This window comes from Oryzias latipes, chromosome 21 (assembly GCF_053564925.1).
Source record: "Oryzias latipes strain Hd-rR chromosome 21, Olatipes_Hd-rR_3.1".
NCBI classification, from domain to species: Eukaryota; Metazoa; Chordata; class Actinopteri; order Beloniformes; family Adrianichthyidae; genus Oryzias; species Oryzias latipes.
In genome coordinates, this window is record NC_136257.1 from 23,949,171 (window position 1) to 23,965,823 (window position 16,653).

General features: G+C 39.4%; 1 protein-coding gene across 2 annotated transcripts; it reads left to right on the forward strand.

Moving 5' to 3' along the window:
• The first annotated feature begins 718 nt into the window (after positions 1 to 718).
• ttc21b (tetratricopeptide repeat domain 21B) lies at positions 719 to 15,241 on the forward strand. Of its 2 annotated transcripts, none has more exons than XM_004081737.5 (29): positions 719 to 899; positions 1,250 to 1,379; positions 1,472 to 1,582; positions 5,515 to 5,681; positions 5,823 to 5,945; positions 6,497 to 6,654; positions 6,955 to 7,039; positions 7,150 to 7,248; positions 7,366 to 7,561; positions 7,668 to 7,765; positions 7,947 to 8,147; positions 8,279 to 8,408; positions 8,506 to 8,663; positions 9,440 to 9,664; positions 9,794 to 10,032; positions 10,186 to 10,258; positions 11,065 to 11,175; positions 11,248 to 11,386; positions 12,456 to 12,562; positions 12,751 to 12,939; positions 13,141 to 13,251; positions 13,342 to 13,423; positions 13,508 to 13,658; positions 13,759 to 13,920; positions 14,002 to 14,197; positions 14,429 to 14,653; positions 14,744 to 14,864; positions 14,950 to 15,017; positions 15,099 to 15,241. In XM_004081737.5, exons 1-29 carry the CDS (start codon positions 876 to 878, stop codon positions 15,174 to 15,176), a joined length of 3,957 nt encoding a protein of 1,318 aa, XP_004081785.1. In that variant the 5' UTR covers positions 719 to 875; the 3' UTR covers positions 15,177 to 15,241. The 2 variants fall into 2 exon arrangements, with proteins under 2 accessions (XP_004081785.1, XP_078795416.1); XM_078939290.1 differs by having other exon boundaries at positions 720 to 899; positions 13,538 to 13,658.
• The last annotated feature ends 1,412 nt before the right edge of the window (positions 15,242 to 16,653 follow it).

Below are 16,653 nucleotides of genomic sequence, written 5' to 3' on the forward strand. Positions count from 1 at the left end.
TGTGAGTTATATGATAACATTTTAAACATGGTTGAGTAATTGCTGTCGGGACAGAATTTAGGTCTGGACTCAGATGCAGAGTTTAAGAGCTTTAATCTGATGCAAATGCAAATAAATGCAAATTACTAGACATCTTAAACATGATGTGCACCAAAAATCTATGTCCTGTCTTAATGTTAACATACTTGGCCAACCTTTTATTTTAGAGCTTTCTCCATATCATCATCATGACCAGAAAGTGAACAGTTCTGGGTCATGTGACAATTTTCAGCACCCATGTGACACTTGTATTATTCAATATGCTGAAAATGCATGGATAGATCACACAGAAACATTTTTATAGTCTTAGAATTTGTCCCCCTCCCTTCGGGCACAGTGACCTGTGGGATTTAATGGGTTAAGATTGCCGTGGTAATTGAGTGTGTGTGTGTGTGTGTGTGTGCCATTGCGCCATCTATAGACATAAAAGAGAAACTACCATGGATGGTGTTGAAAAACGGTATTATTTCCCAAGGTTTTCCTTTTCAGGGTTTTTACGTCAATGATATATTTAAGCTCATGCCCAAAGTTTTATATTTTTGATTTGTGTGGCAATAATATAATATTAATATTTGAGGTTTATGGTCTAAATTATATAATAAAGACAGGGGTTCAAGTAGCCCCAGCTGGGAAACGAGACCTGACAGTCAAAGAAGAGGGTTTAATAAACCCACTGAAGTTCCTTCGTTACCAGGCAACACTAAAGCTGTTGAGCAAGATGGCGAAAGCACAGCTATTTGCACCATAATTCACGTATCGTCCCGAAAAGCAATGTTTAGAGAGAAATACACAGTTCCAAAAACAAACAAACATCAAGCTTGAAATTTTTAGAACAAATGGAGGATGAAGACGCATTGCTGGTAAGTAAACACAACAAATGAGACTGTTCTAGTTCGTCCGAACACGAGCTGAGCAAACATTATTCAGCTTAAGTTTAGCCGCTTGTCAAATGGACAAAAAAGGGGGGAAATGGAGTTAGTCATGTATAGGAGAAAGTATTTTGAAGATTTGCTTTTAAAACGTCGCAACAAAAGCAGATCATCAGTTGTTTCCCTGCGATGGAAAAAGCTAATCATCCTCATTAACAGCTAGCTTGGCTCGACGACATGTTTGTGCGCTTGTGGTTTTGCAGTCTGCGCGTCCGTTCGTCACGTTTGTCAGTTTACCGTTCACATCCACAAATGATTACCTCTTTTTAATCATCCCACAGGCTTTAATCCTATACTACTGCCATGAAAAGTACTACAATCATGCTGTACATGCGACATCAGACGCTCAAAGGAAATACAACAATGAACCCAAATACATTTTCTTCCACGCATATGGGACTCTAATGCAAGGTGAGCTGAAAGAACTACTGGAGTTTAGGTACAGATGTGCCACTTATATTGTTATGCAATCCACTCATATTATGCCAATAATTATTTTTTAGATCAAATTCAAGAAGCAACAGCAGAACTGGACACACTAAGAGACGATAGGCATGTTTCTCTGTGCACACTGATGGCCCTTCTTTATGCAGAGAAAAGAAAAGCAAATCCAGGTGAGGCACAACATTTTCATCATCCTTCATTTGATCTAAGGATGAAACGAACCATTTTAACAAGTATTTCATTCAAATTGTTATGTTGCAGATACAATTCACAATCAATACGGGTTCATTTTAAACTGTTCAGTTCCCTGATCTTAAATTGATCCAGGATATGTTCAACCAGTGTGACTCAGAGATAAATACCTAGGTACTGAACAGTACAGGTGAAGTTTTCTAGATTCCTTGTTTTTCATACAAGATAGTCAAGCTTAAATTAAGTATGTGTACAAACAAACAAGTAAACACGAATAGTTGACAAATCCATTCACATTTTAGTTTCTCCCCAATTTTGATTTTCCAAATAATCCAAAGGGAACATTATTAGAACATTCTACGGCTGTATGGTCATGTGTCTTTGCTAAATTCAAAGGGTTTCCACACATTGAACTGTAATGATGGAGTGATCTTTTTTATTTTCTTTTTTTTTGCTGCCATGACACTTGGTTGTTTTTACGTTAAAGTAAAATAAACCTTCAATGTCTCAGTCCAAATGTCAATTATGATTGATTATGATCTATTTATTTCATTTTGAAACTATTTTATAATGGTATAGGTTGATTTGATTTCATAAACAACGTTCCTCCGATGGATCGATCTGGTTGGATTGAAGGAATAGAAATTAAATAATCGATTAAGTTGACTAATTAAATTGATCACAATTGCGTTTTTCGTTTGCTAGATCACATTGAATCTAGCCACAGGGGTTGCAAGCCAGTAACTTCTGTGCCGGTCCCAAGCCCGGATAAATAGAGAGGGTTGCGTCAGGAAGGGCATCCGGCGTAAAAATTGCCAAAATAACCATGCGAATCATCCACAACACTTTAGACATACCGGATCGGTCGAGGCCCGGGTTAACAACGACCGCCACCGATGCTGTTAACCTACAGGGTGTCGGTGGAAATTTGACTACTGTTGGTGGAAGAAAGAGGGGAGGCAGAAGGGTCCGTGACCAGAGAGAGAAGGGAAAAGGCAGGAACATAGGTTTGAGAATAGGGACTCTTAACGTTGGCACAATGACAGGGAAAGGCAGAGAGCTGGCAGACATGATGGAGAGAAGGAAGGTAGATGTACTGTGTGTGCAGGAGACAAGGTGGAAGGGCAGCAAGGCACGTAGTATTGGAGGAGGATACAAACTGTTCTATCATGGTGCTGATAGGAAGAGAAACGGGGTAGGTGTGATTCTGAAGGGGGAGTTCGTAAACAGTGTTCTAGAGGTGAAAAGAGTCTCAGACAGGATGATGAGCCTAAAGTTAGAAATTGAAGGGGTGATGGTGAATGTAGTCAGTGGGTATGCGCCACAGGTTGGCTGTGAGTTAGAAGTGAAGGAGAGATTCTGGAGTGAGTTGGATGAGGTCATAGAGAGTTTTCCCAGAGGAGAGAGAGTTGTTATTGGAGCAGACTTTAATGGGCATGTTGGTGAGGGCAACAGAGGTGATGAGGAGGTGATGGGCAGGTTTGGTGTGAAGGAAAGGAATCTGGAGGGACAGATGGTGGTGGACTTTGCGAAGAGGATGGAAATGGCTGTAGTCAACACTTACTTCCAGAAGAGAGAGGAACATAGAGTGACATACAGAAGTGGAGGTAGGAGTACCCAGGTGGACTACATCCTATGTAGACGAGGTCATTTTTAGAGAGGTTAATGACTGCAAAGTGGTGGTAGGAGAGAGGGTAGCCAGACAGCACCGCATGGTGGTGTGTAAGATGACTCTGGAGGTCAGGAAGAAGAAGAGAGGGAAAACAGAAAAGAAGACCAAGTGGTGGAAGCTACAGAATGAAGAAACTTGTGAGGAATTTAGGCAGAAGTTGAGGCAGGTCCTGGGTGGTCAGGATGAGCTTCCAGAGGACTGGGAAACTACAGCAGAGATTATCAGGGAAACAGGTAGGAAGGTGCTAGGTGTGTCATCTGGAAAGAGGAAAGACGGTAAAGAGACTTGGTGGTGGAATGAGGAAGTACAGGAATGCGTCCAGAGGAAGAGGTTGGCTAAAAGGAAGTGGGATTTAGAAAGGACTGAGGAAGGTAGACAGGAGTACAAGGAAGCGCAGCGTAGAGTGAAGAGAGAGGTGGCAAAGGCCAAACAGAAAGCTTACGATGAGCTTTATGACAGGTTAGACACAAAGGAAGGAGAGAAAGACTTGTACAGGCTAGCCAGACAGAGAGACAGAGATGGGAAGGACGTGCAACAGATAAGGGTGATTAAGGACAGAGATGGAAAGGTGCTAACAACCCAAGAGAGTGTACAGAAAAGATGGAAGGAGTATTTTGAGGAGCTGATGAACGAGGAAAATGACAGGGAAAGAAGGGAGGAAGATGTGGTTGTTGTGGAGCAGGAAGTAGCAGAGATTGGAAAGGATGAGGTTAGGAAGGCTCTGAAAAGGATGAAGAGCGGAAAGGCTGTTGGTCCTGATGACGTACCTGTGGAGGTATGGAAGTGCCTAGGAGAGACAGCAGTGGAATTTCTAACAAGGTTGTTCAATAGGATTTTAGAGAGTGAGAAGATGCCTGAGGAATGGAGGAGAAGCGTTCTGGTCCCGATCTTTAAGAACAAGGGTGACACGCAGAACTGCAGCAACTATAGAGGAATAAAGTTGATGAGCCACACAATGAAGCTGTGGGAAAGAGTAGTGGAAGCCAGGCTTAGGAAGAAGGTGGAGATTTGTGAGCAGCAGTATGGTTTCATGCCCCGTAAGAGCACCACTGATGCCATTTTTGCTTTGAGAATGTTGATGGAAAAGTACAGAGAAGGTCAGAAGGAGCTGCATTGTGTGTTCGTAGATTTAGAGAAGGCGTATGACAGGGTGCCGAGGGAGGAGCTGTGGTACTGTATGAGGTCGTCTGGAGTGGCAGAGAAGTATGTCAGAGTAGTTCAGGACATGTATGAGAGAAGTATGACGGTGGTGAGATGTGCTGTAGGTCAGACAGAGGAGTTCAAGGTGGAGGTGGGACTACACCAAGGATCAGCTTTGAGTCCTTTTTTGTTTGCTATGCTGATGGACAGGCTGACAGACGAGGTAAGACAGGAATCTCCCTGGACAATGATGTTTGCGGATGACATTGTAATTTGCAGTGAGAGTAGAGAGCAGGTGGAGGAACAGCTAGAGAGGTGGAGGTTTGCTCTGGAAAGAAGAGGTATGAAGGTCAGTCGTAGTAAGACAGAATACATGTGTCTGAACGAGAGGGATCAAGGTAGAAGCGTTAGGTTACAGGGGGCTGAGGTGAAGAAGGTGCAGGAGTTTAAGTACTTGGGGTCAACAGTTCAGTGTGATGGGGATTGTGGAAAAGAGGTGAAGAGGCGAGTGCAGGCAGGTTGGAGCGGTTGGAGGAAAGTGTCAGGAGTGTTGTGTGACAGAAGAGTGCCAGCAAGACTCAAAGGAAAGGTGTACAAGACAGTGGTGAGACCAGCTCTGCTCTATGGGTTAGAGACGGTAGCAGTGAGACAGAGACAAGAGGCTGAGATGGAGGTAGCGGAGATGAAGATGTTGAGGTTCTCCTTAGGAGTGACCAGGTTAGACAGGATAAGGAACGAGTACATCAGAGGGACGGCTCACGTTGCCTGTGTTAGCGACAAAGTCAGAGAAGCCAGACTGAGATGGTTTGGACATGTTCAGAGGAGGGATAGTGGATATATTGGTAGAAGGATGTTGGAGATGGAGCTGCCTGGCAGGAGGGCAAGAGGACGGCCAAAGAGGAGATACATGGATGTCTTAACAGAGGACATGAAGTTGGCTAACGTTAGGGTAGAAGATGTTCATGATAGAGTGAGGTGGAAAAGGATGATTCGCTGTGGCGACCCCTGATGGGAAAAGCCGAAAGAGAAAGAGTTTGCTAGATCACATTGGTGGGCTAAATGTATGAGTTATTTTAAAAGATCTCTTGGTGTTTGCAGACAAAGAGGTCATTCAAGAGCTTGATGCAAAGATAAAAGAAGACCGTAAAAGTGCACCTCCTAAGAGTTTGTACTATGCTGGGACTTTCCTCTGGCTGTTGGGGCGAAATGACAAAGCAAGAGAGTACATAGAAAGAATGATCAAGCTCTCCAATGGCTCTAAAGAGGTAAGAGTTCAGCCTTTTATAGTATGATGAAGAAAATCACAAATTCACAATTACCTTTGTTAGATAAATATATCATGTAAGAAATGTTTTGAATCATCAGGGTGTCTCTTGATAAACTGTTCACTTATATTTGTTGTTCAGGGGATCGTTCTAAAAGCTTGGATAGACGTTACATCTGGAAAAGACTCCTATGCCCGAAAGGCTGGAAAGTACTTTGATGAGGGACTGAAAGAAGGAGCTAATGTTTTTGCTCTGATGGGAAAGGTAATGTGTGTATTACAGCTCTATAGTGAGCAGCCATGGTTTGAATGCCAGGATGTTACATTTCAGACACATACAACTGTATGTTTTGTATAAATGATTGCCCAAGGCCATGACTCAATGTTTTCTTTGTCGTCTTTGTGATGGCAGTTACTTCTCTTTGAGCAGTTTCATTAAATAAAATCTTTATTTAAAAATGTTTGTACAAACAACAACAGACAAATTTCTTATAGTATCATTCTTACATTTTTTTTGACTGTTTTTAAAGACTCTAATCTATTGTAGTTTTAAAATTTATTTCAGTTTATTGGATATTTTTCAGCTGCTGTAGCTTTTATAGTCTGGACTCGTTTTTGTTAAATTTGTGTTTGCATTTTTCTTGTAATATTTCAAACTGCACTCTGTAAGTTTTTCTAACTTGAGCTTCAATCTTAAATTTTAAGCTTTTGCTTGCTCCTTTTGTTTCTCTTAACTTGGTTTGAAGTTTAGCTTTTCTGTTTTGTTTTTCTTACCATTTTGAAGTCTCTAAATGTCTCCTTTTCTTTTTATCGCAGGCACAGTACTATGAATACCGTCAGAACTACTCTGGAGCATTAGAGATAGTTAACCAAATCATAGTGAGCTCCCCTGGCTTTCTACCTGCTCTCATCAAGAAAATGAAACTGATGCTAAGCCTCCAAAACTGGGATCAAACTGTGGACACGGCAGACAGGTAACTGATGAAGTGCGTTTGAGGTGTTCTATAAATTGGTAGTCATACTCTGGTTTGCTGGACAGAAATCAGACTGGTAACTTAGATTACATCCTTCCTGATCTTGTGAAAGATCAAGGAGTATTCATCACACCCCCTGAGAGGACCCTTTCCATTCCTTTTAGTTTAATGTTATTTGACTGGGAGCTCCACACTGCACTGCAGGAGTATCATATACGCCATTTCTATTAATAATAGAAATCATAGCTTATCAAATGTAAAGGATGGACTTCACTCACACCACCTTGTGTAATGTTTCAGGCTTTTACAGAAGGATAAAAATAACCTGGAGGCCCTGCGAATGCTAGCACTGCATTCCGTGTGCAGAGATGGTGATTTTACTGAGGTAACACTTCTTATTTTGATAGAAATGACAAAATTAATTAAAAAATAAATAAAAGGGTTGATATTTCAACATGATGCAGCTCTCATCATCATTACACGTCTCACTAACAGGCAGCAAAGATGCTCTCCAACCTCATGAGCAGCTTAGACATCTTGGAACCAAACAACCCGGAGCTTTTCTACAGAATGTCTCTTGCCTTCACTCGTGTTGTGAGTCCATTTTGAACACCTTTCAGACTTTATGAAGCTGCAGGGAGGGGTGTCTTTCTCAGCTTAAACTGCATTGTCATTGAATCTTGTTATCGTTGTGTTTTGCTTGTATGACAGTGTGGGCGCAATAAAAAAGTGATTGAGCTGACATTTAAAATGGTGGAAAGAGCCTTTTCGTTGGTACCGGGAGACCCCGATTTAGCAATCGAACTGGGCTACCAGATGGTTCTAATGGGCAGAACAAAAGAGGCTCTAAAGTGGTACAAGACCTCGACTTCCAACAAGGAAGCAGCTAGTATTTCAGCTCTGACTGGTAATACTGACTTGTAATCTCTTGTTTTCAGTTTGCTTGATGCTTTAAGCGAGACCTAGTTCCTTCCTTCATACTAAAGTTTTCCTGTTATGTTTTCCCTTTTCAGGTATAGTTCGCTGTCATCTGATGGAGGGTCATGTTGACGACGCAGAACAACAATTGGAGTTTCTCACAGAAATTCAAAAGTCCATTGGAAAATCAGGCGTAATAACCTTTTAACTGAAATATTTGTTATGGACCCAATGTTTTGTACCTATCCCTGTTCTTTGAAGATTTTTTTCCTGCTGATTACTTTTCCTTTTCTTTTTTATTTGACAATCTGATTTTTGCTTTCTTTTTGTTAAATGATATTTGAATCCTTTTTTTAAATGTTTGTATCCTTCAGGAGCTCTTGTACCTGCAGGCTGTGCTGGCGGCCAAAAAGCGGCGGCCCCAGGAGGAGGTGACCAACCTGCTGAACGATGCAGTGGACACCCACTTCTCCTCGCTGCAGGGCCTTCCCCTGGGAGTCGAGTACCTGGAAAAGATGAATCCAGACTTCCTTCTGGAGATCATCCAAGAATATCTTGCACTCTGCCCTGCAAAGGTAGAAAATTGGTCTTTATTTAGGTTTGTCGTGTGTGCGGTATAGAAACTTTAGGTCTTGCATTTGAGCAATTCAAGTCTGGTTTGACATAACACTTTGTAAAAGAAAATTTGTTGTTGATTACATTGTAGCCTCCTGCCCCAGGCCAGCCTCCTGCTCCTCAGCTCCAACACTGTGCCAAGCTGTTGGATACTGTGGTGAAAATTGTTCCGGGTCTCCTTAATGCAGTTTTTCTGATGGCTAAAGTCAGATATCTCTGTGGTAAGTGTGTCAGATTTGTACTAGCATCATAACTTCATTTCATGTTTTTACTGTGTTTCTTTTACAATTTAACGGCATAAATGCTGCACTGTTTCAGGTGATATCGATGCTGCTCAGAGCAGTCTACGCCACTGCCTAGACCAGTATCCATCTCATGCAGACGCTCACCTCCTAATGGCTCAGATCCACCTGCTGCAGGGAAACATAACTCTGTGCACCCATTCTCTTGAACTCTGCCTCAGCCAAGACTTTGAGGTAAGATCACTGCTTCCAAATTTATGGTCGCTGGTGTTTCTATGCAACATTTGCATGGAAAGTAAACTGTCCACTTTGCAGCTCTGTGATTTTCACGTTAGTATTTACTGTACTTATAAAAATCTAATAGTGTGGTTTTACGAGAAGACATTTAAATGTTCTTTTTATTTGTATTGTCTAAATTTTCCCAAAAACTACTCAACTTCTCAACTTTTATTTTACATTAACATTACAGCAACAACAAAAACGAGATTCTCTTAAAAAGAATTACACACTTAAAAAATTAAATCAAAAATAACATTTTGTTCGTAGGAAGATGCGAAGAAATGTTTTCTGTATCCTTGATTTGTTTATGCACTTGACTCTACGTATTAATTTGTTTAAATGCCCTTGGAGTGGTTTTAACACACTATTGTTGATATAAGACTGTACTGAATTTGTATTGATATATTTCAAAATGCATTGAGGCCCATCAACAATGAAAAGAGATTATTCTTTTTTTATTTCAGTGAACAAAAGCAAATCTCTGTAAAGCAGAGTCCGTAAATGTATCATTCAGGGACAGAGTGCAAAGTCAAAGCCCATACATCAGAATAATTTACTTTTTTTTTAATTGAGGTTTACATTTTTTAGCATTCACACGGAAATCAATAGTAAAAAGATTGTTTAGAAATAACTTTCCAGAACAATAGTGCTAGTGTGACACAGACAGCAGTGAAATATGTTCATGCTGGCTTTGCCTGCACAAACACCAATCTGCCTTTTGTTTCTTCTAGATTCGAGGCCACCCGCTGTACCACCTGATTATGGCCCAGGCAAAGAAGAAAACGGGTGAGCTTGCAGAGGCGATTCAGATATTACAGATGGCTGTGAGTCTTCCGGGTGTCCGTAAAGCGGAATCCCATTCAAAATCGAAGCAAAAGAAGATGGAAATGAGCTCTGCCGACTGTGTTTCTATTTTCTTGGAGCTCGCTGAGGCCCTGTGGCTCAACGGACAACAGGTGAACAAAGACTGAATTTATAAATGCTCCTGCATGATAACGTTTTATTTTGGTTCAAATGTAGTTCTCGGATTGGAAAAGAAAACATCTATATATTTAAGAACTTAATGAGTGTTTTTTGTGTTTCAGCATGAAGCTGCAAAGGTGATGCAGGATGCTATTACTGAGTTTTCCGGGACATCTGAGGAGCTGCGAATCACCATTGCTAACGCAGACCTGGCCCTGCTGCGTGGAGACGTTGAACTGGCGCTGAAAATGTTGCGAAATATTACCCCTGAACAGCCGTACTACATCCAAGCAAAAGAGAAAATGGCAAACATATATCTGATGCACAAAAGAGAGAAGCGGCTGTATGTGAGCTGTTACAGGTGAGCATTAACAAAAATCAGCCTTTAATTAAATTGTGAAGACAGTATATGAGCCAAAATAAAAATCAAATGATGTCTATTTTGAACAGAAAAATGTATTCATGTCTGCATAAAAACTACAACATAAATGATGCGATGTGAGCGTTTTCATAGGGAAATTGTGGAAAAGCGGTCCAGCCCTCACACTTATCTCCTACTTGGTGACGCCTACATGAACATTCTGGAGGTGAGGGGTATAAGTCTGATTATTTCTTTTTAAATAATTTTCTTTAGGCCTTATTTAAAGAAAGTGACTTGTTTTTATGTTAGGGAAGCTTTATTTGTAAGCTGTTTTTTTCTGCTTCATCTTACAACTATAGTAAAGAATATGACCAAATTTAAACATGACTGTATGAAGACTGAATAAGACAAAGATGTCACATGATGGCTTTCTAAAGTGTCATTAGCAATATTCCACTTGTGCTCACTTTTTTGATACAGTTGCACCATCTTCTTTTAATTTAGCTTTTTTTTGGTTATTCTTTTCTTTTTCTTACAGTTTGACTACTGAATGTTGAACATGTTATAAACATTCTATGTTTCTACAAACAAATTACTTCCTGTTTTGTGATTTATTTTTTGACATTTTTTCTCTTCCTACGCAGAGAATTAAGAAATGTGATAACTAACAATTGTTTGACTCCATGTTTGTTCAATATTGGAGTATTCATGAGGATTAAAGCAACAAAATACACTTAACTTTAATCTGGATTTATACATCAAAATATTAAATTCTTGATATTTTCACTGAAGAAATGAACTTGTTACTTCATCCGATTGAGCCTTAAACTATGCTTCCTAATACAATTTTTTTGTGTTGTTTTTTTCCTTAAATCTGGTGAAGATTGTGTAATCAGTTAACACAAAAAGAGCTATTCCCATTTTCTACAATTTGTACTATCAAGTATGCAACAGCACTTAAATTGTTTATCACGTTTACAACTGTTTATACTGATTCCTGTCGCTGGTGTGTGTGTGTGTGTGTTTTTTCAGCCAGAGAAAGCCATTGAGGCTTATGACCAGGCCCTGAAGAAAAACCCCAAAGACTCCATCTTAGCGAGTAAGATGGGGAAAGCTCTGATCAAGACTCATAACTACTTTGAGGTATTTGTTTGACCCTAAATATTTCAGACACAGGTGGACATGCGTCATTCAAAGACTGTTGTTGACATTCAGGCTATCAAGTACTATGAGGCTGCCCTGCAGACAGAGCAGCACACGTTCCTGCGCTACGACCTGGCTGAGCTTCTGATGAAGATGAAGCAATACGATCGCAGTGAAAAAGTCCTGCATGACGCTCTGGCTCATGAACCAGGTACTAAATGCGTCACAAATGACAGCAACGGGAAGTGACTCGAGCTGAAACATCCCTTTTTTTCTCATGTGTATTCTAAAACTATAAACAACAGATTAAGCAGTTGAACCTGGATGTTCACAAATATTTATTAAGCGGTGATGCATTGCTTGGATGTATAAACCAAGTAAGCTGATATTTCTTCAATGTTTTTTTAACTGAAAAAGCAGACTATTAGGAGCAGAAGAGAGCGCGTGTTAGTCAGAGTGCTTTTTTATATTACTTTAAAATCTAGCTTGCTTTGAGGATCTTATAATAAGAGTTTAAACTTTTAAAAGCTTGTTTATTAGTAAGACTAATTCAAATGAAAAACAAGGAGCTGCTAAAGAAATACAGATGTTGTTTAGTCTTTGAACACCCACTCAGATCATCTTTTGATCTATTGTAAAAGCATTCCCATAGGTCTTATAATTGTGATTATGCCATTTTTAGGTTAATTAAAAAACAACAAAAAAACAAATGTGTGCTTTCATTAGAAAATTTGCCTCTATGTTGAACTGTTGGCAAAGGAGTAAGTCTTCCCTCATTTCTTATCATCCATCTGTTTACACGTTCTCCCGCTAACTTACAGCCCCTCACAACCCCAACAGTGCAACAAAAATGGCAGACAACATCAAACCTAGATCCCAGTTCAGACAAGGAAAACAAAGACGTACATGGATGTATTTGTTTGCAATTGGATAAATCAGAATAGCGTGCAGCAAGGCGCTTGTGGCCCGCTGACTCTACGTCACTGCTAAAAGCTTTTTCCAACTGCATTCTTTGTCTGCTCCTGATTTACAATAATTTGAATAAAGAAATACTCAGATATGCAATTGTAAGCTTAATTTCCTTCATATATGTCCCCCATAATGAGAAAAAAGCCACAAGAACATGTTAAAAACAACAAAAATGGTATTTTCAGTGGAGTGGGTTTTAAATGGCATCAGATCAGCTTTAGTTAAAACATGGCTGACAAAATAATTTGACCACTAGGAGGTGCCAAAGCAGCCTTTTAGTAATAACTCGTTGATTTGTTTGTTTTGTTTAGTGAATGAACTACCTTTACTCTCTGATGACTGCCGTTATCTGGTGCTGTTGGCAAAGATCCAAAATAAAGTTGAAAAAAACGAAGAATCTTTGTTTTCTTTGAAAAAAGTAAGTGATTCCTTTTTTTCTATATCATTTTGTGTCATAAACTATAAAAATGTGATTTATTTTTTATGTGACTAAAATTCTCTAATATGAGCCCTATTCCAAATGTTCATCTTCTATGATATGCAGAAACGGTTCAGATCATTCTGTTGTTATAACACTGTTGAGTTGACAAATTTTGCTGTTCAAAGGCGCGTGACGTGCAGGCCAAGGTGGTGAAGCGTGTGCAGTTGGAGCAGCCCGATGCTGTCCCCGAGCAAAAGAAGATCGCAGCAGAGATCTGTGCCGAGATCGCAAAACACTACACAAGTCAGAGGGGCTACGAGAGAGCAGTCCAGTTTTACAAAGAAGCTCTTGTGTATTGCGAGACAGATCTCAAGGTCAGCGGAGCTGAATCGAAACCATTGTGTGTACTTACTGCAGCTGTGATCAACAAGCATTGGCATCTTTTGAAGCCTGTTGCCTGAGTGTCACGCATTCTCTAACTTGTTTGGATTTGAGCAAAATGTTAGATTTGCACTTTTAACACAAAGATTATTGTGACATTGACTCCATTCAGATGAATGCTCCCCTGTTCGTAGGTGATGGTGGAGCTGGCACGGTTATACCTCACCCTTGATGAGGCGGATGCTTGCAAGGAGCAATGCCGTATCATTTTAAAGATTGACCCACACAATGAAGACACAACTTTGGTTTGTTCTGGCCCTCGGTCACCACAGCTGCAACAACGGTTATTTAAAACCTGATCTAAAAGTCTACTTCTCACACGTGCTTCTCCCTAGATGATGGCAGACATCATGTTCAGAAAACAAGAGTATGAACAAGCCGTTTTTCATTTTCAACAACTTCTGGAGCGGAAGCCAGGTACTATAAATTTTTACTATTCTTTTAATAATGAATAAAAGATCATCACTTTTAAGAACTAAAAGCATATCTTTTTTTAAACAGATAACTACCTAGCTCTGTCACGCATTATAGACTTGTTGAGAAGAGCCGGAAAGTTGGAAGAAGTCCCCAGATTTCTTGACATGGTTGAAAAACATTCCTTTAGGTCTAAAGTAGACCCTGGCTTCTATTACTGTAAAGGACTCTATCTTTGGTAAGTTACAAACCCATCTTCTAAAGATGATAAATGTTTTTATTTTTTTTAATTTTATATTTAGTCAAGACATGAAGCTAAACCTCTGCGTCCTGCTCAGGTATACAGGACAACCCAACGATGCGCTACGACATTTTAACAAGGCTCGGAAAGACAACGACTGGGGTCAAAACGCAGTTTACAACATGATTGAAATCTACCTGAACCCTGACAATGACACGCTTGGAGGGGAACTATTTGAGAATTTAGATGGTGAAATTGGGTGAGTAAGTTTAATTAACTTTCGCTTTGAAATTGACGGTCTTTCTTTAAATGACAAAAACCCCTCCGTGCCTCTCAATAGCAACTCCACAGAGAAGCAGGAGTCGGAGCAGCTTGCAGTGAGAACAGCTGAGAAGTTGCTACGGGAGATAAAGCCTCAGACGCCAGGCGGACACATACAGCTCCGCATCCTGGAGAACTACTGTCTCCTTGCGACCAAACAGAAGGCCAATATAGAGAAAGCTCTTAATGTTTTCTCAGAGATTGCAAGCAATGAGGTAAGCAAACTCCAGATGGTTCACGAGCGACAGCACTCCCTCCTGTGTAAATATGCTCACACCAAGAGATTAGCATTATTTCAGCCTCCTCCTTAATGACAGCAAATACCGTTAAACTGAACTTCTACTGCGTCAGACATGTTTGCTGGATTGCCTTTAGTTTAATAGTTTAGCTCTGTTAGGGGCCATTTTGATGTTAAATTGACATCTCATTGTTTTGGTTTCTCTCAGAAAGACCACGCACCAGCACTTCTGGCCATGGCAACCGCTTACATGATGCTGAAACAAACCCCCAGAGCCAGGAACCAGCTCAAACTCATAGCTAAGATGAACTGGAACCTGGCAGATGCAGACGAGTTTGAGAAGAGCTGGTTGCTGCTGGCAGATATTTACATCCACTCAGGAAAATTTGATTTGGCCGGAGACCTTTTAAAAAGATGCTTAAATCATAATAAGGTAACTTAAAAACCTTATTGTGACTTAATTGTGCAATTAATTCAACTTTTTTTCTGTCATATTCATTTGTTTTTTTTTTCTTTTTCAAAGTCATGCTGCAAGGCTTATGAATATCAGGGCTACATAATGGAAAAAGAGATGGCATTCCGTGATGCAGCACTCAATTATGAACTGGCTTGGAAGTATGGGAATCAGACCAATCCAAATATTGGTAGGGGAACCACAACGTCCAGTTTTGTTTAGAGTAATACTGAGAAAACCACATTTTTAACAGCAACTATTTCCTTTTTCTTCAGGATATAAACTTGCTTTTAACTACTTAAAAGCAAAAAAACATGTTGAGGCCATAGACGTGTGCCACAAGGTGAACATTTTTAGATAATTGAAACTTGTTGGTAATATTGTTGTTATTTGGCTCTAACTTTGCAAATATTTCTGTCCACAGGTTCTTGCTCTTCATCCACATTATCCAAAGATTAGAAAGGAAATCTTGGACAAAGCTCGTGCTGCCTTAAGACCTTAGTGCTGATTTTTGATGTGCATGCAAGACGGATGGATAATAAACCAGCAATTATTTTACTTAACAAACGTCCCAAAGACACCTCTATTTCTTTTTTTTTAAATGTGCCTCTTGGCCAGACTATCTTAGAATAATTTGTCTTCTGATCATTTTAAGTTTTCCTTTGAACATAAGTTTCTATCACACATTTGTGCAGAAACAAACCATCTTTGAAACGTTTAAAAAGTAATTTTTGCTTGATGCCTTTTTAAACAAAAACCCATGAATATGATCCCACAACTTTATTAAATTTAATACATCAATGGAACCTCTTAAATTGATCTAAAGTTGATTGTAATAGAGTGTGAGGAAACAAAAATGAAATGTTTTTTCTTGGCAGCTCTGAAAACAATATGTCTAGACCCCTTGATAAGTAAAAAAAAAGTGGCTTATGGAAACAAAGTGCAGAAAGAGTACAAGTTGTTGCAATTTATTTTAATAACAATTTGGTTCATATCCTCTTTTGTGGTTGCTGATATGATTCCTAGTCAATTTTGGATCATTTTGAACGATCCAATTCACTGATCCAGGACATCTTGAATCAAAAATACAACCAGTGAAACTTCGATAATTACCTGGATACTTAACAGCGCAGGTGATGTTTTCCAGATTTCTTGTATATCTTGCAAGATAATCAATTATAAATTAAATATGTGTACAAAAAAACAAGTAAATCAGAATTGTTGACAAATCCATTCACATTTTAGTTTCAGCTTTGTTTTTCCACATCAAAATAATACAAACTTTATTAGAACATTTTACCACACTGTATGGTCACATGTCTTTGCTAAATTTAGGGTTTCCACACATTGAGCTCACTGGGATGATGGCTTGATCATTTTTTGCCGCCATTACATGTGTTGTCCACTGTAATGGCACTTGGTCATTTTTCAATACAGAATATATAATCAATTTATTTCATTTAGAAACATATAATGCTGAAGGTTGTTTCGATTAACAACTTGTCACAGACAGATTATTCTGATTGGGTCGTAGGAATATTAATAGAAATATTGATTAGGTCGATTATACATGACACCCCTAAGAATGATACGTTGTTGGAGATTTTTCTCTTTTTTTTAAGTTCAAAAGTTTACAAGAATCCACATTTTTTGTTTGGATATTCTCAAGTTAAAGATATCCACTTTTTTGTGTGCATTTTGCTGTACATTTGTAGCTGCTGACAGTCACACAGCATAAAATAGGAGGAAAAACTATTTTTTACTTCCTGTAATGCAAATTATATATTTATTTATATTGTCTTACCGGTAATTTTAAAATGAGAGGAAATGATGCATTCACTGTCTCCCGTAAAAAATAACATTTTGTAGGAAGAACGTTGTATTTTGGACCAATAAAAGTGTCTTGATTCACCTTTGGGTTTGATTTCTGATCAGATTTATTTGGAAAGGGTCTCATATGTGCGCTGGTGACCGTGTCG